We start from the raw sequence: 22415 nt of genomic DNA, 5'->3' as shown, positions 1-22415 counted from the left end.
ATGCATTGACTAAATTTTATTAATAAATATTAATGATTTTGAAATCATATCAACTTTCTCTCCAAAATGGATTTAATTATTTAATATCTTTATTATTATATTTCTTATAATTTTGGGTGATAAATTATTATCAATTTATCAATTATATTAATTATAATTAATAAAAAAAATACTCACTGAAATCTATCAATAATATTTTAGAAATAAAAATGTATTTTAAAAAATTATAATGCTGGGATTATTTCTTAAAATTAGTTAAATATTATATCCAAAGTATTAAAAAAAACCCAGAAAGAAAACAAAAAAGTAGGTTACATAAAGAAACGTAAGAAATAAAATAATAGTAGTATAAAACAAGTTTTCTCTGCCTCCGAGTCTTCTACTAAACTTTCTTGTCTCTTTCGCTCTCTCTCTCTCTCTCTCTCTCTCTCTCTCTCTCTCACTCTGAATTGTTTAAGAAACACACAAAAAAAACTGGCATCATCACCATCATCACCCCCACCACCATGAGGAGTTCACTTCCTCAGCCCAACAGTGGAAGAAGATCCACGACTAATCGTCGATGGTCACTTCCCTCAGCTTCCCCCAACCCTTCTTATAACTCTCGCTCCGCTCACTCTTCTCGGCCCCTCAGCCACCAGCCTACTCAAAGCCACCACCGCTCCAATTTCCCGCCAAATCACAGGCCCGATCGGGCCCAACCGACTCGTATTAAGCCCAATTTCATCGTCCAGCTCGTTCACCCAAGAACCGCCGCCGCCAACACCAACACCAACACCAATCCCTCTTTTTCCGTTAGAAAGCAAGCGATCATCACACTCGCTTCTCTCTGCGGAATCCCCGAGGAGTCCGTACACGTCCCCCAGCTCGGCTCCGTCGCCGGGAGCTTCGGTTTCCGCCAATGGACCAACGCGCTCTCCGCCGTCGTGTCTCTCTGGGACCATCGCCTCCGAGGGAAGCACGATTTCGTCCCCGAGCTGGTTCCCAACGTCGTCGTCCCGTCCGACGTGGACGAGCTTAGAGACAGGCTCCGCGATCTCTTCTCGTCTCACGTTCTCTCCCTTGTGGAAAACGGAGAGAGCGTGAAGAAGGTGAGACGCGAGATTGATGAGAAGTCTCGTCGAGCTGAGTCCTTTGATTCCAAAAGGGGTATTAGGTTAGAGGTGTTTGAGATGAAGAAGGCTTTGGAGGCGGAGAGGGATTTGGTTGTCAAGCGGCTTGAAGAATTCAAGAACGCTATGATGTGGATTGTGCGGTTTCTCAAAAGAAGTGATGATGGATTAGAAGTTGATGACGTGGACGTGTTTAGTTTAGAAGGGGACTATGATTGGCCACGTGTTCATAGTTTAATCCGTAGGGAGTGTCGAAGGCTTGATGATGGGCTGCCTATCTATGCTTACCGGCGGAATATTTTGAAGAAAGTTTATGGCCAACAGGTTATCTCCAATATTTCAATATTTAATATGAGTTGCTGAAAAAATGAAAACTTTTAATTAGAACAGAAATTTATATAGATTTGAGAATGAAGCTGATCTATGTTGTTGTCTTATGGTTGCAGTTCTTGTGTTAAGACTTAGTTTTAATAGTTTACATTTTGTTGTGTTCACAGGTAACGGTATTGATTGGAGAAACTGGTTCAGGGAAGAGCACTCAGTTAGTTCAGTTTCTTGCTGACTCCGGAGTTGCGTCCAGTGAGTCTATCGTTTGTACACAGCCAAGGAAAATCGCTGCATTGACATTGGCTGATCGAGTCAGAGAAGAAAGCAATGGTTGTTATGAGGAAGATTCTGTCCGAGCTTTCTCTTCTGCGGAGAAGTTTAGTTCCAAAGTTGTTTTCATGACGGATAACTGTCTGCTTCAACACTACATCAAAGATCGGAGTTTGCCTGGCGTTTCGTGCGTTATTATTGACGAAGCACATGAAAGAAGCTTAAACACGGACCTGGTTTTGGCGTTGCTCAAAGATCTGCTGTGCAAAAGAGTTGACTTAAGGCTTGTCATCATGTCCGCCACGGCCGATGCTTACCAGCTTTCAGAGTATTTCTTTGGCTGTGAGATTCTCCGTGTCGCGGGAAGGAACTTTCCGGTGGAGATTATATATACACCTGGTAGTGACACGGAAGGGACTTCTGTTGTTGGCCGCGTTGCTCCATATGCTGATGATGTTGTAAAGAAGGCGATGGAAGTGCATAGAACAGAGAGAGATGGAACCATCCTTGCATTCTTGACTTCCCAAGCAGAGGTAGAGTGGGCATGCGAAAGGTTTATAGCTCCATCTGCTGTCGCTTTGCCTTTGCATGGAAAGCTATCTTTTGAAGAACAGTTTAGGGTTTTCCAGAGCCATCATGGGAGACGGAAAGTGATATTTGCCACAAATATTGCGGAGACCTCTCTAACTATTCCTGGCGTCAAGTATGTGATTGATTCCGGGATGGTGAAAGAGAGCAAATACGAGGCTAGAACGGGTATGAGCATCCTCAAGGTTTGCAGAGTCAGTAAAAGTTCAGCTCAGCAACGCGCTGGTCGTGCTGGGAGGACAGAAGCTGGGAGATGTTACAGACTCTACTCAAAACACGAGTTTACTTCCATGAGTCTTAATCAGGAGCCTGAGATTCGGAGGGTTCATCTCGGTGTAGCGATTTTGAGGATTCTTGCTCTGGGTGTAGACAACATAGCGGATTTTGATTTTATCGACGCGCCTGACCCTGAAGCCGTCGTGATGGCTGTCAAAAACCTTGTTCAGTTGGGTGCAGTCGTTGAGAAGAATGGTGTTCTTGAGTTAACGCAGGAAGGACATTGTTTAGTCAAGCTGGGTCTGGAGCCAAAGCTTGGTAAGTTGATTTTGGGATGCTTCAGACACAGAATGGGCAAAGAGGGGATTGTTCTTGCTGCTGTCATGGCCAATGCTAGTAGTATATTTTGCAGAGTTGGTAACCTTGATGATAAGATGAAAGCTGATTGCCTAAAGGTAAGATATTCTCTACTTTTGTAAATAGTTTAGATCCTCTTAGAAGATGTTGTTCTGAAATTTTTTTTTCTTTGTCATCTTCAAGGTGAAGTTCTGCAACAATAATGGAGACCTCTTCACTCTTCTTTCGGTGTACAAAGAATGGGCATCTCTGCCGCGAGAGAGAAGAAACAAATGGTGCTGGGAAAATAGCCTGAACGCCAAATCAATGAGGAGATGCGAAGACACAGTCAAGGAGCTGGAGATATGCATTGAGAGAGAACTTTCTCTCGTCAGTCCAACCTACTGGGTTTGGAACTCAACCGAGGGTAATGATAAACACGAGAAGCATCTGAAAATGGTTATACTTGCGTCTCTTGCCGAGAACGTGGCGATGTACACTGGCTATGATCAGCTCGGGTACGAGGTAGCGTTGACTGGGCAACAAGTCCAGTTGCATCCGTCGTGTTCGTTGCTAGCGTTTGGCCAGAAGCCAAACTGGGTTGTTTTCGGTGAGCTTCTGTCAGCTGTCGACCAGTACTTGGTATGTGTAACCGCGTTTGATTTCGAGGCTTTGTCTATGCTTGATCCACCTCCACCTTTTGATGCATCTCATATGGATGAGTGGAGGCTCAGAGTGAAAAAGGTGGCTGGTTGTAGCAGCACTCTGCTGAAACGATTCTGTGGGAAATCTAACCGTAGTCTGCTTTCGATTGTCTCTCGCGCTAGGCCTCTTTGTGAGGATGAGAGGATTAATATTCAAGTTGATGTAGATCAGAACGAGATTCTACTGTATGCGCCTCCCCACGACATGGACAAAGTGTTGTCCCTAGTGAACGATGCATTGGAATGCGAAAAGAAGTTGATGCGTAACGAATGTTTTGAGAAGTATATATATCATGGTCGAGGAGAAGTACCCCTTGCACTGTTCGGATCCGGCGCTCAGATAAAGCATCTTGAAGTTGATCAGAGATTCTTGACAGTCGATGTACTCTATTACGGCGACAACTCTCTTGATGACAGAGAGATTCTGACGTTCCTGGAGAAGGAGATCGATGGATGTATCTGCTCCATTCATAAGTTTGCTGGTAACAAGCAAGACTGTGATGAGAAGGAGAAGTGGGGTAGGGTTACCTTTCGGACTCCGGAGTCTGCTATGAAGGCAACAGAGATTCAAAAGTTTGATCTCAACGGATCAGTGATTAAACTATTTCCATCGCTGTCAGCTGGTGGTGAAGGAGTTTTCAAGATGCCTTCTGTTACAGCTATGATTCGTTGGCCGCAAAGGGAAAGTTGTGGTAAAGGTGTTCTTAAGTGTGCTTCTGGTGATATTCACAGTATCTTTGCTGGGTCATCCGGCATCATGATAGGAACAAAATATTGCCCCTTTGAGACGGATCAAAGACACACTGATTCTATTTTGATTACTGGTATTGACACAAATCTTTCGGATGCTGAAGTTTTAGATGTTTTGGAGTTCGCTACGCAGAGAACAGATTTGGAATTTTTCTTATTCAGAAGAGGAAATATTGTGCATTGTCAAGATCTTACTGTTTGTAAAGATATGCTGCATAAGAGAATATTTGCGCGCTTGTCATCGAGGAATCCAGACCCAAAGTGTGTTGAAGTCAAAGTCTTTGAACCAAAAGAAGCTAATTTTGTGCGAGCGTTGATTACTTTTGATGGGAGATTACATCTGGAAGCTGCAAAAGCTTTGCAGGAGTTAGATGGAACTATTCTAGATGGATGCTATCCATGGCAGAAGATAAAATGCGAGCAAAAGTTTCAGAGCTCCATAATCTGTCCTGCTTTTATCTACAACATAGTCAGAAGACAATTATATGCTAAGCTAGCAAGCTTCAAGAGACAAAGAAGTGATTCCATTGCCACATTTGAGATGTTTGCTCTCTATCACCTATTATTCATTAACATTCTCTTTTATGTATTTTGCAGAATGTGAATGGCATCTGGAGGCAATTCATAGTGGTGCTTATCGTGTTAAAATCTCCGCAAATGCAACAAGACGCATCTCGGAGATGCGGAGATCTCTCGAAGAACTCATAAGAGGAAGACCCATAATAAACCATCCAGGCTTAACCCCAAGGGTCTTGCAGCATCTTTTGTCCAGAGAAGGTGTTATCCTGATGCGGAAGATCCAACAGGAGACTGAAACTTGCATTGTGGTAGACAGGCAGAGTCTCGCAGTACGCATTTGTGGATCAGAAGAGAGAACCGCTGCGGCTGAACAAGAGCTGGTTCGGTCGCTTCTGGCTTATCACGAGAGCAAGCAGCTTGAAATCCGCCTCCGAGGTCCGAATCTCCGTCCTGATCTCATGAAGGAAGTTGTGAATCGGTTTGGTCCAGAGCTCCAAGGTATTAAAGAGAAGGTGAATGGTGTGGATCTCAAGCTCAACACTCGGTACCATGTTATTCATGTTCATGGGAGCGTGGAGATGAGGCAGGAAGTAGAGAAGATGGTCTATGAACTTGCACGGGAAGAAGGTAGTGCACTGGGCGGTACTAAACCAGATGAGATTGAAGTTGAATGCCCTATTTGCTTGTCTGAGGTTGAGGATGGCTACTCTCTCGAAGGATGTTCACACCTCTTCTGCAAAGCTTGTTTGTTGGAACAGCTCGAGGCGTCGATGAGAAACTTTGACGCATTTCCCATAATCTGTTCTCACATCGACTGTGGAGCTCCTATAGTACTTGCTGATATGAGAGCCCTCTTATCACAAGAGAAGCTCGACGAACTCTTCAGAGCATCCCTCTCCTCTTTTGTAACAACCAGCGATGGTGAGTTCCGGTTCTGCTCCACACCTGACTGCCCTTCCATCTACCGCGTTGCCGGTCCTCTAGATTCAGGGGAGCCATTTTTCTGCGGAGCGTGTAACTCACAGACGTGCACGAGGTGCCACCTGGAGTATCACCCGTACATCACTTGCGAAAGGTACAAACTGTTCAAGGAGGATCCTGACATGTCGTTGAAGGACTGGGCGAAAGGGAAGAACGTGAAGGAGTGTCCGTGTTGCAAGTCGACGATAGAGAAATCTGAAGGGTGTAACCATCTGCTGTGCCGGTGTGGGAATCACATTTGCTGGGTCTGCTTAAGGTGGTTCGCTCAACAAGAACCTTGTTATGAACATTTGAGAGGAGTCCATGGTGGGATAGGCCTCTTCGATGAGCTAGGCATGCCCATGCTTTGAAGTACCTCTCCAAAACAATGTACAAATTTGTTTTAAGTAGAGGTCCATGTATATCTATATTGTGTAACATTATCTGGTTTGGTTCATATGTAATTATGTCGAGAGATTGGTTCAGTAGTATACCTTCTTTAACCAATACAAACCGAAAACTCATAAACTTGATGCCAAGGTATGAAGAGTTTTGGTAGCAACGACTTGAAGCTTGACTTGTTAACATCACTGAAAACGCGTAAACGTCTACAGAGAGTTCACTAATAAGTCTAGTTTTGGGTCAAGACAAAGTTGAAAGGAAACTACTTTCCAAAGACGTACAGAGACATCCCTTTAATGGCATTTATCACACACACCTTCCACGAAATTTCCACCCACTTCCAAACCCTATCAAAGGACTGATCCTCAATTCTTATTAGAGTCCGGTAGATTGCGATCTATGTCCCCTTATAAACTCCACACGTTCTTGGAATTTTTGGGTCATGACTTGACTATGTGTAGATTTCTAACGTCAATATGGGTTTGAAATTTCATCTAGTGCCCCTATTTCTTCTCTCTTTCTTCAAGAGCAAAAACTTAGTTTTGTGTCCGAAACCCATTTATCTCTGTTCGTGCTCTGTTTTAACTACTAGTTGTCTCTTGAAAAAGTAAAGTCCCCTGTTTTTTCTCTGAAAATGGCGTCCCATAACAGGAAGATGCTCTATCCATTTCAACCCGGACAAAATTGCACCTTCGGGCTCTACTTCTCTTTTATTCCGACATACCCACCACCACCTCCGCCGCCGCAGAGAGATCTCTCTGTTATAGTCTCCACCTCAATCTGCATAATAGGCTCACTCCTAGTCTTCCTATTCCTCATCGTCTTCCTCTACCTCTACATCACGAAGTCATCACGACGGAGGAGCTCACCTTCCGCAGTGGCTCCCGTCGTCAGCACCAGACGAAGAGAGGAAGAGAACGAAGAAGCCGGAGGAGGAGAAAGAGATCATCATCACTTCTGGAGCATCGCAACGCTCGGTCTCCACCGCTCAGCCATCGATTCTATAACAGTCGTCGGGTTCAAGAAGGGAGAAGGGATCATCGACGGCACGGACTGCTCCGTCTGCTTGAGCGAATTCGAAGAGGGCGAAGGGGTTAGGCTGTTGCCGAAGTGTAGCCACGCCTTCCACGTCAGCTGCATCGACACGTGGCTTCTCTCTCACAAGAACTGTCCTTTGTGCCGCGCCCCTGTTTTCTCCCCCGAGGTGCGTGATAAAGAAACAGAGACGAATCGTCGAACAGAGTCTGGAACAAGAGAAGAGGAGAGTTCGGGATCAAGAAACGGTAATGTTGTTCTTCCGAGGTCACAAAGCGATTTGGCTAGCCACTGTGGTGGCTCGGGAGGAAGCTTGGAGACTGTGAGAAGATCGTTTTCGATTGGAGGAAGCTCGTTAGTTAAAGCTGAAGGTGGAAGTAGAAGACACTTCTACAGCAGCTTCAGTGCTAATTTCTTATCTTCATCAAGAAGAACAACGAACCAAGACTCGGTTCTCCCGAGCTGAATGCCTTCTAGACCGTTTAAATATCTAGTGTTGTCGTATTTGAAATAAACGGATTGTTTCAATGGTTTGTTAAGATTATATAATGATTTTAAATAAAGAGAAATGGGCAAATAAGGTTAAATTAAACAAGAACAATTCTCACTGAGACATTTCGTCGTACAGCATCGAACTAAAGACTAATTAAAATCCAAGAAACAGATTGATAGATAGCATAAGATTCTCTCAAGCTCTTTCGCCTCTGATTCTTCTTGCCAGCTGGATATCCTTTGGCATGATTGTTACTCTTTTGGCGTGAATTGCGCAGAGATTCGTGTCTTCGAACAACCCAACAAGGTAAGCTTCGGCTGCCTCCTGAAGAGCTGCGACGGCGCTGCTCTGGAACCTCAGATCGGTTTTGAAATCCTGAGCGATCTCACGGACAAGACGCTGGAAGGGGAGCTTGCGGATCAGAAGCTCCGTGCTCTTCTGGTACTTCCTGATCTCCCTCAACGCCACCGTTCCGGGACGGAATCTGTGCGGCTTCTTCACTCCGCCGGTGGCCGGAGCGGATTTTCTTGCGGCTTTCGTCGCGAGCTGCTTCCTTGGTGCTTTGCCTCCGGTGGATTTCCTAGCGGTTTGCTTGGTACGAGCCATATCGAGATCAAAGAATCACTACGAACAGTCTAGAGAATGAGAATGCAAATGCGAAAGAAAGTTAAGTAGTGAAGAACAAAGGTTGAAGATGTGTTGATTTTTATAAGAGAGAGAAATTGGCGGTGAGTTGGAAAAAGAATGAAGTTGGAGGGAGTTTCCTGAAATCTTGTCCGTTGGATTATAGTAATATCAACGGTTGAGAATTTATGTACGTAATCAATCCGCGTGAATGCTTTGTCAACCAATTAAAACACTCCTATTATGTATTTGACGTATCTGTGTGATGTACTATTAACCAATTAACATCATCTTTTCCAGACCACGAGACCCTTTCGCGCTACGTCCAACTTTTTTGTTTTTCAAAAAGAAAAAGATATTAGCGCCACTGGAAATTTTTGGCCAAAACATTCCAATTATTTTCAAATTGTAGAAAATAACAACGAAACTATTTCAGAAAGAGAAGTAAATTTGTACTTGACGCTAAAATTTCAAGAAGATGATGATATGTGCACTCTAACTAATATTAATTTTCTTCTGGTAAAATTTTCCCGTTTATACACAAAAGGAAATATATCTCATAAATTTTCCAGATCCTTGTAAGGACGGAATAATACTATACTGGTCAACAACATTAGGATGAATCCACATGGGGAAGATGCATATGGAACAATAATTTTTTTCCTATGATTTGAAAGAACGGTGTTGTTTTGTTTTCACTTTTCTCGGATTGTTTATTTGTAAATTAAATCAACAGACCAAAATGAAAGTGGAGAAATAACACTAGATTGATATTAAGTAGACATATTCATCAAATCAAAAGACTTGAAACCAACACCAACACAAGCGAACATTTTTAAAAGAGATTTACACAACCGACTAAACAACCAAAGCATTACTTAAAAACCACTGTTCTTCTTCATCTCTTCTTAAGCCCTCTCACCCCTGATTCTTCTTGCAAGCTGGATGTCCTTAGGCATGATGGTGACCCTCTTGGCGTGAATCGCACACAGATTCGTGTCCTCGAACAACCCGACGAGGTAAGCCTCCGCCGCTTCCTGAAGAGCCGCGACGGCGCTGCTCTGGAACCTCAGATCCGTCTTGAAATCCTGAGCGATCTCACGGACAAGACGCTGGAAGGGAAGCTTGCGGATCAGAAGCTCGGTGCTCTTCTGGTACTTCCTGATCTCCCTCAACGCCACCGTTCCGGGACGGAATCTGTGCGGCTTCTTCACTCCTCCGGTCGCCGGAGCCGATTTCCTCGCCGCTTTCGTCGCCAGCTGCTTCCTCGGAGCCTTTCCTCCGGTGGATTTTCTCGCGGTTTGCTTGGTACGAGCCATTTGCTGTTGATAGAGAAAGAATCTTACTCTTTTGTGATTTGCTTTGTGCGAGAATGTGAATGATGTCGAGAGAGAGAGGATGTGAAGTGTTTTTATATACTGAGAGGGAGAGATGATTTTTTTGTTATCATCCGTTAGATCTTTTTGTTTATCAACGGTTAAGATTGCTTGTATCTATGCTATCCGCGTCATTTGTTATTTAACCAATCAGAACGACTTGTGTATATGTCGATTTATTCTCCTTCCGTTTCTCGTTTCCATTATAAGGCCGTAGAACGAGGCATAGGCCTTAGGCCCAATTAATATTAAGCAAATTTTGGCGCCTTTTGGGTTATTGACTTATTTCACACTTGTTAGAAATTTATATCTTCTCTGATTTATTTTTTTTAAAAGTCGTTTTTTCATGTGTCGATGTGTTTTGTAATTGCAAATCTTATATGTATCTTAGAGGACACATACGATGCTGCTATGTAATCATTAATTTTTTTTTCGGGTTGATGGGAGATGTAATGTTATGGATCTCATTGATACGGGTACAACCAATTTTCAATGTTGAAAATTAGATATATGACCTGTAGCCTACATTGTGGTCGTGCTCGTTCCTCGCCTCAGATTTGGGTATAGAGTGTCGCTGATAGAGCCATTGATGATATAATAATTAAGCAGGTCATCAACCCCATGGTTGATATTAGTATAGCACTACCAAACGTTGGGTCGATGTATACGTATAGATAAACTGCATGGCACTCGCAGAAATTGAGATGACAGTTTGGTCCTCTGTGATATGGTTTATAGTCCATGCGACTGTGGCTTGCATGAATTATTCTTATGGATTTAAGCTTGACCTGACCAGTCTGGTCCCCAGCATCTTGTTATGAAAAATATAACCAAATGTTATCTTCCAATATTTTAGACATCAAATTGAGATTTTTTTCTTACGCGTCAATGGAATTCGCTGGTGGCTACCGGCTGCTATTGCAATTGAACCTCATGCCGACATATCCTATGTTTATTTTTATTGTTCTTTCTGTACATCATGGACGGACTCGCTCTTCGATTGAAAAGTCTTGGTCATAATTTCTTTAGCTTTTGTATTGATTACACGCATTATGATATGTATTAAAATATTTAGTTCTTATAGATTAAAATACTGGGAAACTTATTCATTCACACAACACAATCGAAAAAAATTATTAAAACAACAGTATTATATTATATAATTGGTCTATTATGTGATGTTGACTACGAACTTGTCAATGATTAATATCAATAAAATATGAACTAGTGACTTTGGAAATAGAAGATATCCACAAAACTCGTAATGGAAAAAGGAGACTTGGACACATTTGAATCTTCACAAAAAAAAACCCACATATATTTTCCCCTAATTAAAAAGGAAACTCTTTAAATAAGAAAGTGAATAAAACCTGACGACTATAAGAACCAAGAAGACTCCCATAATTAATCAAGCAACCCAGTTTCTTTATTTTCTTCTTTTCTTCTGCCAAAAGAGAATGGCAAAACTCAAATCTCTCATAATCGGAAAAGTCAAAGACAAAGCTTCAATATGCAAAGCCAGTTTGTTCTATAGTTTCAGTTCGAAGTCGGTCAGATATATTCACTTAGCCCTTTTGAAGTCAACACCTCATACTTCTCATAAACCACCCGATAGCAACTACATCTCCGACGTCGTCTCTTACTCCAATGGTCGCCATGCCCCGGTAGCTTTTGCGGCGGTTATGTGGAGGTTACAAGTCACAAAGAATGCTTTTGTGGCCATCAAGTCTCTCATAGTCTTCCACATACTTATCAAATCATCGAGATACAAGTTTGAAGGACTTGATCGCGGTAGAAACAGTCTGAAACTGAATGATTTCTCAGACAAATCTTCTAATCTCACAATAGAATTATCACCATGGATCCTATGGTAATTATTTTTTCCCTTTTTTCTATTATTTGATGTGACTATGACATATATCTAATAACTTGGACGCGTTCATATCGGTTACCGACTTGGATATTATAATACTAAGAAGTTTTTTCTTGTGTGTGTGTGTGTTTGGCTTTATTCAGGTATGGACGATATTTGGATAGTCTCTCGTGGATTTTGAAGGTAGTAGGGTCTTTTCCAAATTTAACGGATAGCTCAAAAGAGAAATCTAAAGAGAAAGATTGTGTTTCGTCTTACCAAACCGGGTACATAATGAGACAGACCGACTCTCTTTTGACTTTCCTTGAGCATATATGTACTAGACCGGATACTCCACTTTTGTTCCAGAACAAGATCGTGGACGAGATCAGAGATCTCGTGATTCAAGACTACTTTACGGTTGTAATATTGGTTATGATACGGCTTCAAGTGTTGAATGAAAGATTGACTAAACCGGAACCGGTTGGTGATTCCAGTTTGAACGATTTAAGGTTGGTTTTGATGAGACTTGAAGAATGCAAGGAGAGTTTGAGAGGATTTTTCTGGCGTTATAGACGTTTGGCAGAAGATTTCTGGTGTTTGGTTGAAACATTGAAGGCCGATATGGTACATAGCGATAAGGAGATGGTTAACTTAACCGGTTTGGTTCAGACAACGGTTAAGGACGATGAGGAGATGGTTGAACTAGCAAGTTCGGTTCAGACCGAATGGGTAACATTCGACGACTCTGAGATAGCAATGAGCGAGTTGTTAAAACGGGAGTCCGAGTGGGAAACTTTTGATGACTAGGCTTTGACGAATGAACCGGTCCAGTTCATCCTCTATACGTAAGGTTGAGAGCTGATTGGCTCAGTTAGGTGAGAAAATATCCGGTTTACACTTGGGTTGGCGTTTCACTAGTTTTGAATTTGGTTCGTCTTGGAATGGGATCTGTCTTTTTTTTTTAATAATAATAATGCTTACTTCAAAAAAAGACGAGTGTGTATAAGTAATTCCTCCCAGTTGTGGCCTTCGATCATTTAAAGAATTCCACAAAGACGAATGTGTTCAAAAAATAATAATAATAATGCTTGCTTCTTCCTCCCACAAAGACGAGTGTGTATAAGTAATTCCTTATGTAAAGAATTAAAAGAATTATAAAGTCAACGTGTAACTTAATTTCCTATTTTATTATAAAACATTCATAAAGAAAACAAATCGGTCATTGCTCCAGTTGTGGCCTTCGATCATTTGTTTATGTGATTGACATGATACAATATGTATTGGGTTTAGTCACTTATTTTAAAAACATACTAGATCATGACCCGCGCGACCGCGCAGATTTTAATTTTGTTTTAACACATTTCAAGTTTGTCCAATTCCATTTTATGTTTAAAGAACAATATAAAAACTGTATTTTGTATTAGTAGTTTTTCATCGGTGTATTAGAGATATAACCGTGCAGTGAAAACATTAATATAATATTGACTAATACGATTTGGATTGAAATAATTGTGTATTATAGATGTGATGTACACTAATATAATAGTAACCAATACGATTTGGATTAACATATCAGTGTATTATAAATATAGATGAAATGTGAAAATACTAATATAATATTAACCAATACGATATAGACTAACATCCCTGAAGTCTTCATTATAATTCTAATAAAATAATTGTAATAATAAGATAGATAAACAAATAAACGCGTCAAAAAATAAATTAAAAATACTTAATAGATTAACCCCATGCAGATATATAAATGTTTGTATAAATATTTAGATATAACAATTTTTATTTGGTCAAAATTTAAATGAAATTGTACTAATCGAAAAAAAATTATAGTTTCAATTTGTTTTATTAATAGAATAGTATTTTCAATGTGTATGCAAGAAGTTTAATAAATAAAGAATAACAATGTTTGGTTAAAAAGTTAAGTGCAATAAAAAAATGTTTTTGTTTTATATTTATCGGCAATCTAATTATTATGATCTACAAAGCAAAATTTTACTGTAAATGCACATGTCCATATCAAATTAATAAGCCTATTAGTAACAACAGTAGTTGTACAGGAAAAAGAAAAAAAAATAAAATGGTTACCCATTATTTCTTTTTCTTTGTTTTATTTTCTTCTAAAGACATAAACATGTCTTTTTTTTCTAAATGTGTTTGTTCCTCTTGGAAGTCATCAATTCATGTTGAAAAAGTATCTGTAACCCGATCAAAATTTAGGAATTCAGAGAACCCCAAGATTTCTTTCTTCATTCTCGTAAAACAGAGCAAACCAATTGATAGATATACTCGTTAAAGGTTAGAATATATATTCTTATTCTTTGTTTTCAATATTCAATCGATACTATTTATTTTGTTCTTATTCAGATTTATTTATTTCTTGATAGATTTATCGATTCCTATATAAGATCGGCTATCAATATGCTCGATTGAGACATGCCAGCTTCTTACATTATCTTTATGTTTTTTTTGGTCGATGTCTTTCTTTCGACATTGTGCTTTTTGGGAGCTTTTTGTGAATGTCGAATGATGAATGATATCGACAAGTATTTATGGACACATTATAGTGGGAGGAAATGGTATTCCCTAACCTATTAAGTTAGGTATAATAATTACAAATTCTCCGGATTTTATTGACACCGAGATTTTAGGTCTAGTAGAATAAACTTGGAGAATGAGGTTTTCCATATTCATGATTTTTCAAATCTGGCAATTTGATTGGAAATATTTGATTGTAACTGAGGTTTTAGCCATAGTAGACTCAACTTGGAGAAGGGGTTTTTCCATAATCGATTTTTTTAAAGTAAAAGTTGATGTTTCTGTTATTGAAATAAGAATATACATTAGTATATTCTCGTTAACTTGGAGAAGAGGTTTTTCCATAATCAGTTTAGTTAATTTAATCAATTGGTTTAGGAGATAACCAGACCAAGATGTTCGAAATTGTATAATGACTGGCTAAGGACTCGTTAATGACTTGCGGTCGACTCGACTCATTAATGACTCGCGGTCGACTCGACTCGCTAATGACTCGCTGACTCGAGTCGCTAATGACTGACTCGTGATGCAGTGACTTGTTTTCACATAATTATTGTAACATGTGTAATATTAATTTTTATTCTTATCTATCTTATAGTAGGTACGTAAGCATGCCGATCAAAATATTTGATTGGAGACATTTGTTGTATTCATTTGACTATAATAAAAAGAAGGTTTGTTATATTTGTACTATGATATAATGTAAATATGATAATTTGAGTATACTATAACGATATAATAGATGTTTTGTTTAATAGATGTATAATAATAGAAGTATAATGTAAAACATATAATAAGATAGATCTTACGGTTGAATTAAATGAAAGGTGGTTGATATTGAACTGTTTAAAGAAATATAAGGTTATGGTATGAATAATAATGTGATGTCCAATTTAAAAATCCACCTAGAAGAAGTTGTAATGTTTCTGTTTTAATAAGATAGATGCTCCAGAGACAATAATATGGCACATTTAAGGTTTCACTTTCATTTTCTTGCATCAGACTGCCAATTTTTAACGCGCATGCTTGCTTTCTGTGCCTACAAATTTGAAAGAAACGACGAAACAATTGTGTTAAAAAGAGACGCATGATGATGAAATAAACCATATATATATGAGCAATAACCATGTATAAACAAAAGAACTGAGTTACCTCATTCTCCCAGTCACATCTCATAGTAATAAAAATCAATATAAACGTCTGAATAGTGGTTCCTCCGAATATCATACCAGCCCAAATACCCTTTTAACGTATAATAGCAATATGGATATTTATGAAAACTGTAGAGAGAAAAGGGTCGAGATTAACTTTCAAAATAATCAAATAAAACTTGCATTTACCTTAACACCGGTGTTGAAAACCCAACCCATGACAAATCCAAGTGGAAGTCCAATGAAATAGTAGCATCCTAGATTAATGTATGCCACTACGGATTGCCAACCCGAACCAACCGCAGCACCTAATCAAAATCAATACATGACCGTTGACCGGTTTATCTTAGTTTTTTGAAAAATATATTATTTTGTTTCTGTGACCTACCGGAAAGAACGGGATAGACACTGTTGAGAAGAATCGTAAAGGCTAAAAGAATAGAAAGGTTATTCACTGCTTTTATAACAGCTTCGCTCGAAGAGAAGATCCAACCGATTTGATTATGAAGAAAGACTACGAGCACAGATAGGATTATTCCGATGATTAACGATTGTATCACTGATATGATCATTGCAAACCTTGCTTTTCCCCCGTTTCCTGCTCCTAATTCATTCGCTACTCGTACACTACAAAAACATGTTATAATCCTAATCAATCTTAATAAATGATTTGTCTTGAAGCAACCAGACTAGCAATAATATGAAGAAGAGATAATTATAGCTAGTCTTATAAAGTGAACTAGTACAACCAGATCTAATCGTTCTTGGTGTCATGAATAATTTTGACCAAACGAAACAAAAGGAAAGTATATATATCAGTAACAAAGTAAGAGATTGGTTATACCTGGTCCCGGCGAAGAAAGCAAGTGGAATCATCGTCTCCAGACCATTTATCAACATGCTGTCGATGAAAATGTTTACTATAAATTTCCTCCATAGTAATATGCAGCATAAATGTGGCATTATAAAAAATTTCAGGTACATTAATTATATTAATCTCCAAAACTATATATTTGACGTACCATATAGACATAGAGTCGACAGCAATTTTTGCGTCCTGGAGATTTCCTGTCATCACAATTAAAATCCTATAATACCAATTCTCCAAGCTGTCCAAGTAAAAAAATCTACCGTAAGAAGTTGTGTTCCGTTCCGTAAAACCATAAGAAGAAAAAAGGCGACAGATACCAAAGCATGATTCCAGAGGATGCAGAGAGCTTAGTGAACTCCCATAGTCTGGTGAAAGCTTCGCCGGAGAAACCGGTCCAAGTGAGCGGACAACCGCCACAAGTGGTGTATGTAAATAAGATGAAGACATTGAGCCACCATGACACGTTAGCAGTAGCGATGGTTCCTATGACTCCAAGTTTAAGAACGTACACAAAAAGCCAACACACAAATATGTGTACCACAAATGCCACTCCGGAGGAGATTGCAATCACCTGGTGGTAATGTACGTAAGAGACATTTAGCATTTGGCAATATTAATATCAAGAAAACTTGAACTATTTTATAGGGAAAATGAAAAATGGTCGATTTTTATTTTCAGGCATGTTTGATTTTTATTTTCAGGTTTTAATGTTTTTAGCTAGCCAGTTCACCCAAAACTACGGGACAAAACAAGTTAAAACACACAGAATATATTAAGTGGTACATAAAACAAAAAAAATTGTATTGGAAAATCTAGAAAATAGACGTATCAGGAAAAATCTTTAAAAAAAACACAATATCTTATTTTATAGTAGTCTAGAAAATCAGATTGATTAATCTCTATATAAAATATAGATTGATTTTTCTCTATATAAACCTATGCATGTTGTAACTAATGTATCATGAGAATCTTGTACAATTTCTTCCATAAACATTTATGTGTTATTTATTTTAGTCATTTTGTCTCTTGCAAACATATTTTATGAAGACTCCCACAATCTACCCCAGAAATAGAGCCGTCTAGTCCACAAAGTACTTGCACTAACCCGCCAAGTTGTGACATTTCAAATCTTAAGGTACATACCATATTCTTGAGCTGGGATTGGAGGAATCGGTTGATAGGGAAAAAGAATGCAAATGAGAAATGGGCAGGTATGGCCCAAACAGCGACGGTACCAGAGAGCTCGGCGATGTCATCAGGCTGGCCGATAAACTTAAGAATCGGAGACGTGAAGAAGTACACAGGGAGTAGCAAGATGGAGCATAAGAGGAGAACAATCCAAGATCGCTGCAAATACACTCCCAACTTGTCATACTTCTTCGCTCCAAACGCTTGACCGCACAACGTTTCCAACGCAGTGGCCATTCCAAGCTGCATATAAATATTTGTAGTTTCTTCATATATTAACCCAACATTATAAATAGAAGCTAGAAAATATGTGTGTGTGTGTTATATATACGTACTAGGAGGCCATAGTTGAAGCCGACGATGACGTTGTTGACGATGGATATGGCGGCTAGCTCAAGCTCGCCGAGGTGGCCGGCGAAGGCCTGAGTGATGATGAAGATCGAATAGGTGGAGACCCTAGTGAATATGGCTGGTCCAACGATACGCCAGAGCTTCTTCGTCTCCATCCATATCTTTCTCTTTGTTTTTCTGTCTTTCTTTTCCGCCACATTGTCATCCCCTAACAGAGGAATCATCGCCTTCTCTAGAGGACCTTGTGCTTCGTCGGCTCTCTCTTCCATTGCCGGATCTTCTGGAAATTAAAAACTAAAATGAGTAGATGAAGTTACCTGATTTGACGATTACCAAAAAATAAAAAGTAACCTGATTTGATATAGTGGGTGTAGATGAAGAGGCTGAAGAGGCGTACTGTTCAAGTGCGTTATTCATTTCAACCAATCCTGTCACCATTCAACCAAAAATATATAAAATACATATATATCCGCACGTGACTAAAGCAAAAATAATAAAATTTATACCATATGTGGAACAAATTCATGTGGTATTTTATATATTATTTCCTAAAATTCTTAATTTTGAAAAATGTTTTAAATTTATTTCTTTTTTTCCTGAAGTTCTCGATTTTGAAAAAAATATTTTGTATATCAAAATATGAAAACATTATTCACATCTTAATTAAACTTTTATTATACCTCAGAATGGAATATATCTTATAATTTTTTTCTTTAATGCTCTATTGTTTCTACATTGTAGTATTAGTGGTTTTGCTCAACAATTCAGCCTCATTGTTTATAGGCCATCTACGCCCACACTGCTTGATGTCATGGTTTCGGAAACCAGCGGGGAAGCTTTAAAGGGGAGATTGGGACACATGTACGACAAAACAACCACCAAACAATCAGTCAGCCACAGTAAATGAGATGCCACAATTAGGTTGGTAAGGGATAAAATTTTGTTTTGGTGAAAGAACGTAACACCCCAGCTTGTTACGTAGTCTAATCTCGAATTTATCCACTACATCACTTTGTAGTTCTTAACGTTGACGGAAAAAGCAGTCTAATGACATACGCGTAGACGCGTGGTAGCTATTAAAAATATGAGCCGAATCATTAAAACTAACTCAAATTATAATGTTTTTTTTTTCTCAAATTATAATGTTAAAGACTGCAAACCCAAGCTTTGTTTTGCTTGCTAAGTGTGCATGCTAAAACGTTGCGTTTGCGATGGCCTTGACTAATACGTTGGTTCCATGGTCTTAAATCGTGTACGTGTCCATTTCCCTTCGGCTTATCTGACAGTTATAATTAAGTTTCCGACTCGTAAAAAACGTGCTGAATTGAGGCTTTAGGCTTTATATGTCCATGGTCCACAGATTCATGCAAACCCCACCGCAATAATGCAATATAAGACGATAAGAAAAATCTAACGGTAACATTAATAATTTCTTAAACATGTATACAATCTGGCAGTAGCATCATGTTTTTAGTATGATGCTTTTATAATTTAAAGCTGAAGTAGAAATACAGTCTTCAATTTCTTGGATCTGAGACAGACCATCTCTTAACGCGAACATTTGCTTTTTGGGCCTATAAAATTGAAATGAACACAAACCATTTGTATTAAATAAACATACATGAAAAAGTCATATACCTGAGCCAAAAGCAGCAAGCAAAATCATAAGAATAAAAAAAATCATTAGAACTGAATTACCTCTTTTTCCCAGTCACATCTCATAACAATACAGGTCAAAATCAATGTTTGAATCGCGGTTCCTCCAAATATCATACCAGCCCAAATACCCTAGTACCAACATAATAACAAGAGAAGTATAAACATAGAGAGATTTAAGATTACATTAATATTCTAATTTGATGTCAAATAAAGAAAGAAAACTAGGGTTACCTTGACACCAGACTTGAAAATCCAGCCCATAACAAATCCAAGTGGAAGTCCAATGAAATAATAGCATCCTAAGTTTATATATGCCACGGATGATTGCCAACCGGATCCAACAGCAACACCTAACAAAAGAAAAATCAAAAGTCACTTCACAACGGTTTGACCCGGTTTAATTTGGGATACCAAAAGAAACTATATTGTTTTGTGGCGAACCGGAAAGAATTGGCTGAACACTGTTGAGAAGAATCGTGAAGGCTAGGAGAATAGAGAGATCAGCGACAGCTTTTATGACAGTTTCACTTGAAGAGAAAATCCAACCGATTTGATCATGAAGAAATGCTACGAGCACCGAAAATATTATTCCGATGATTAACGATTGTGTCACTGATACGACCATTGCAAATCTAGCTCTTCTTCCACTGCCTGCTCCTAATTCATTCGCCACTCGTACGCTACAATAAAAACATGTTATAAATTGTAGTCAGTGTTCAAAAAAAAATTTGTAGTTAGTCTTGTGAATTAAACGACTACTTTTAAGCCATATGAAGTAGTCTAACTATAGAGATCTAAGCAAAAATGAAAGTATCTATCAGCTAGTAATAAAAGTGAGAGATTGATTACCCGGTGCCGGCAAAGAAAGCAAATGGAATCATCATCTCCAAACCGTTTATTGACATGCTGCCCATGAAAATTGAACATATGATTTACGTTCAGAAAATAACATATATATTATATAGTAATCTCCAAAAGTACTATAAATTCGACGTACCATATAGACAAAGAGTCGACAGCAATTTTTGTATCTTCCATATTTCCAGTCATCACAATTAAAATTTTGTAATACCAATACTCCAAGCTGTCTCTCGACAAAAATATACCGTAAGCGGTTGTATTGAATATGTAAACCAAACTTAAATAAATGTGACAGAAGGGGATCGTTTAACGAATTAAATACCAAATCATGATTCCGGAGGACGAAGAGAGCTTAGCGAATTCCCATAGTTTGGTGAAAGCTTCGGTGGAGAAACCGGTCCAAGTGAGCGGACAACCGCCGCAAGTAGTGTAAGTAAATAAGATGAATACATTGAACCACCATGACACGTTAATAGTAGCCATAGTCCCTATGACTCCAAGTTTAAGACCGTTCACAAAAAGCCAGCACACAAATATGTGAACCACAAGTGCCAATCCAGAAGAAAATGCAACCACCTGTTATTGTAAGAGAATATCAACCAAACACCCTTCCCTTGCGACCTTTCACATATTTATTTAGTTACATACCCTATTCTTGAGCTGGCATTGGAGGAAGCGGCTTAGAGGTAAATAGAAGGCATATGCAAAATGGGTAGGAATGGTCCAAACGGCGATAATACCCGTGAGCTCAGCAATGTCATCAGGCTGGCCAAAGAACTTGAGAATTGGAGACGCAAACAAGTACATAGGAAGGAGCAAGATGCAGAATAAGAAGAGAACGATCCAAGATCGCTGCATATACACTCCCAACATGTCATACTTCTTGGCTCCAAACGCTTGCCCGCACAGCGTTTCCAACGCACTCGCCATTCCTAGCTGCATATATTTATTAAAATAGTTTCTTCCAAAAACTAGACATTATAATATTATAAGGTAGAAAGTGTTTCGTGTGTGTGCGAATACAAGGAGGCCGAAACTGAAGCTGATGATGACGTTGTGGACGATGGATATGGCGGCGAGTTCTAGCTCGCCTAGGTGGCCGGCAAAAGCCTGAGTAATGACGAAGATCGAGTAGGTCGAGACTCTGGAGAATATGGCCGGTCCCAGGATACGCCATAGCTTCTTCGTTTCCATCCATGTCTCTATCGCTATTCCTCTTCCTTCGTCCTCCGCCGCATGTTGATCCCTCAACAAAGGAATCCTCGCCTTCTCTAGAGTACCTTGTGCGTCATCGTCTCTTTCGCCCATCTTCTCAAAAGTAAAGATCGTGGACGAGACTGAAGAATAGATGAGAGTAAAGCATTTTGAGTGGAGACTCCACTGCCGTCAGGCTTTTATTTTAAGGATTTATTCTAAGGACATGAACCTTTAAATTCACCCCACCCGACCAATCAAATTGACACATATATTATTAATTAAAAAATATTAAATTAAATAAAAATAGCTACAAAAAATAAAAACGCTAATTTTAACGACGCTAACGCTTCTAGCTATACTCTAAATCCTAAATCTTAAATTCTAAACCATATACCCTAAATTCTAAACTCAAATCCAAACCTCTAAACCCAAACACTACAAGAAAACAGCGGTATTCTGACGGCATTCCGACGGAAAATGAAATCCTCGGAATATCCCGAGGAATTTCCGAGGAAATTCCGAGGAAACACAAAATTTGGTTTCCTCGGAATTTCCTCGGAATATACCGACGGAATTCCGAGGAAATATTAATCCGTCGGAATATTCTTATGGAATACCGAGGAAAAATGTATTCCTCGGAAAAAACCGATGAATTCCGAGGATATATTATAGCCGTTAGAGAGCCGTTGGGGGATTTTAAAAATTCCGAGGAAATTCCGACGAACCTGTCGGTAGGATTTCAACTATAAATACAAGCACCCCTCTTCCTCTTCATTCACTCCATATCTTCATCTTCCCTTTTACTCTCTTTACACACGAATATGATTCATAAAAAACATGTCTTCTTCAAATTATTTTCGTTCTTGGATCGATCGACCTCATTTGGATCCGAACACGAGATTGCTTACGGAAGAATACCAACGAGGTATAACCGAATTCATGGGGTTAGTTCACCGACAACCGGAAGCAAAAACAGGTATGTTAAGATGTCCTTGCTCTAATTGTAAAAATAGAAAG

General features: G+C 39.2%; 6 protein-coding genes across 6 annotated transcripts; 3 read left to right on the top strand and 3 right to left on the bottom strand.

The window, feature by feature from the left end:
• Window positions 1–506: 506 nt before the first annotated feature.
• Window positions 507–6310, top strand: LOC106315897 (putative uncharacterized protein At4g01020, chloroplastic). The gene is made up of 4 exons (XM_013753735.1): window positions 507–1436; window positions 1610–2968; window positions 3054–4821; window positions 4901–6310. The coding sequence occupies exons 1-4, from the start codon at window positions 507–509 to the stop codon at window positions 6151–6153; spliced, it is 5310 nt and encodes a 1769-aa protein (XP_013609189.1). The 3' UTR covers window positions 6154–6310.
• A 183-nt stretch (window positions 6311–6493) lies between these two features.
• On the top strand, window positions 6494–7811 carry LOC106315898 (E3 ubiquitin-protein ligase RING1). Its single transcript, XM_013753737.1, has one exon. The coding sequence runs from the start codon at window positions 6819–6821 to the stop codon at window positions 7683–7685; it is 867 nt and encodes a 288-aa protein (XP_013609191.1). The 5' UTR covers window positions 6494–6818; the 3' UTR covers window positions 7686–7811.
• Window positions 7802–9734, bottom strand: LOC106315288. The gene is given in 2 exon segments (XM_013753029.1): window positions 7802–8483; window positions 9248–9734. Coding segments are annotated over 2 exon segments (984 nt in total). The 5' UTR covers window positions 9656–9734; the 3' UTR covers window positions 7802–7907.
• Window positions 9735–10978: 1244 nt separating this feature from the next.
• Window positions 10979–12670, top strand: LOC106318811 (putative clathrin assembly protein At5g10410). Its single transcript, XM_013756946.1, has 2 exons — window positions 10979–11582; window positions 11729–12670. The coding sequence occupies exons 1-2, from the start codon at window positions 11170–11172 to the stop codon at window positions 12372–12374; spliced, it is 1059 nt and encodes a 352-aa protein (XP_013612400.1). The 5' UTR covers window positions 10979–11169; the 3' UTR covers window positions 12375–12670.
• A 65-nt stretch (window positions 12671–12735) lies between these two features.
• LOC106318810 (protein TRANSPARENT TESTA 12-like) lies at window positions 12736–18117 on the bottom strand. The gene is made up of 11 exons (XM_013756945.1): window positions 18033–18117; window positions 17666–17961; window positions 17286–17573; window positions 16460–16713; window positions 16294–16380; window positions 16116–16172; window positions 15660–15898; window positions 15461–15579; window positions 15273–15362; window positions 15064–15159; window positions 12736–12876 (listed from the first exon to the last, which is right to left on the bottom strand). The coding sequence occupies exons 2-10, from the start codon at window positions 17948–17950 to the stop codon at window positions 15106–15108; spliced, it is 1473 nt and encodes a 490-aa protein (XP_013612399.1). The 5' UTR covers window positions 17951–17961; window positions 18033–18117; the 3' UTR covers window positions 12736–12876; window positions 15064–15105.
• A 911-nt stretch (window positions 18118–19028) lies between these two features.
• On the bottom strand, window positions 19029–21586 carry LOC106318809 (protein TRANSPARENT TESTA 12-like). The gene is made up of 9 exons (XM_013756944.1): window positions 21225–21586; window positions 20850–21137; window positions 20524–20777; window positions 20338–20424; window positions 20190–20246; window positions 19782–20020; window positions 19572–19690; window positions 19380–19469; window positions 19029–19255 (listed from the first exon to the last, which is right to left on the bottom strand). Exons 1-9 carry the CDS (start codon window positions 21507–21509, stop codon window positions 19199–19201), a joined length of 1476 nt encoding a protein of 491 aa, XP_013612398.1. The 5' UTR covers window positions 21510–21586; the 3' UTR covers window positions 19029–19198.
• Window positions 21587–22415: the final 829 nt, after the last annotated feature.

Source organism: Brassica oleracea, chromosome C9 (assembly GCF_000695525.1).
Source record: "Brassica oleracea var. oleracea cultivar TO1000 chromosome C9, BOL, whole genome shotgun sequence".
NCBI classification, from domain to species: Eukaryota; Viridiplantae; Streptophyta; class Magnoliopsida; order Brassicales; family Brassicaceae; genus Brassica; species Brassica oleracea.
This window is presented reverse-complemented; position numbering and strand designations above follow the sequence as displayed.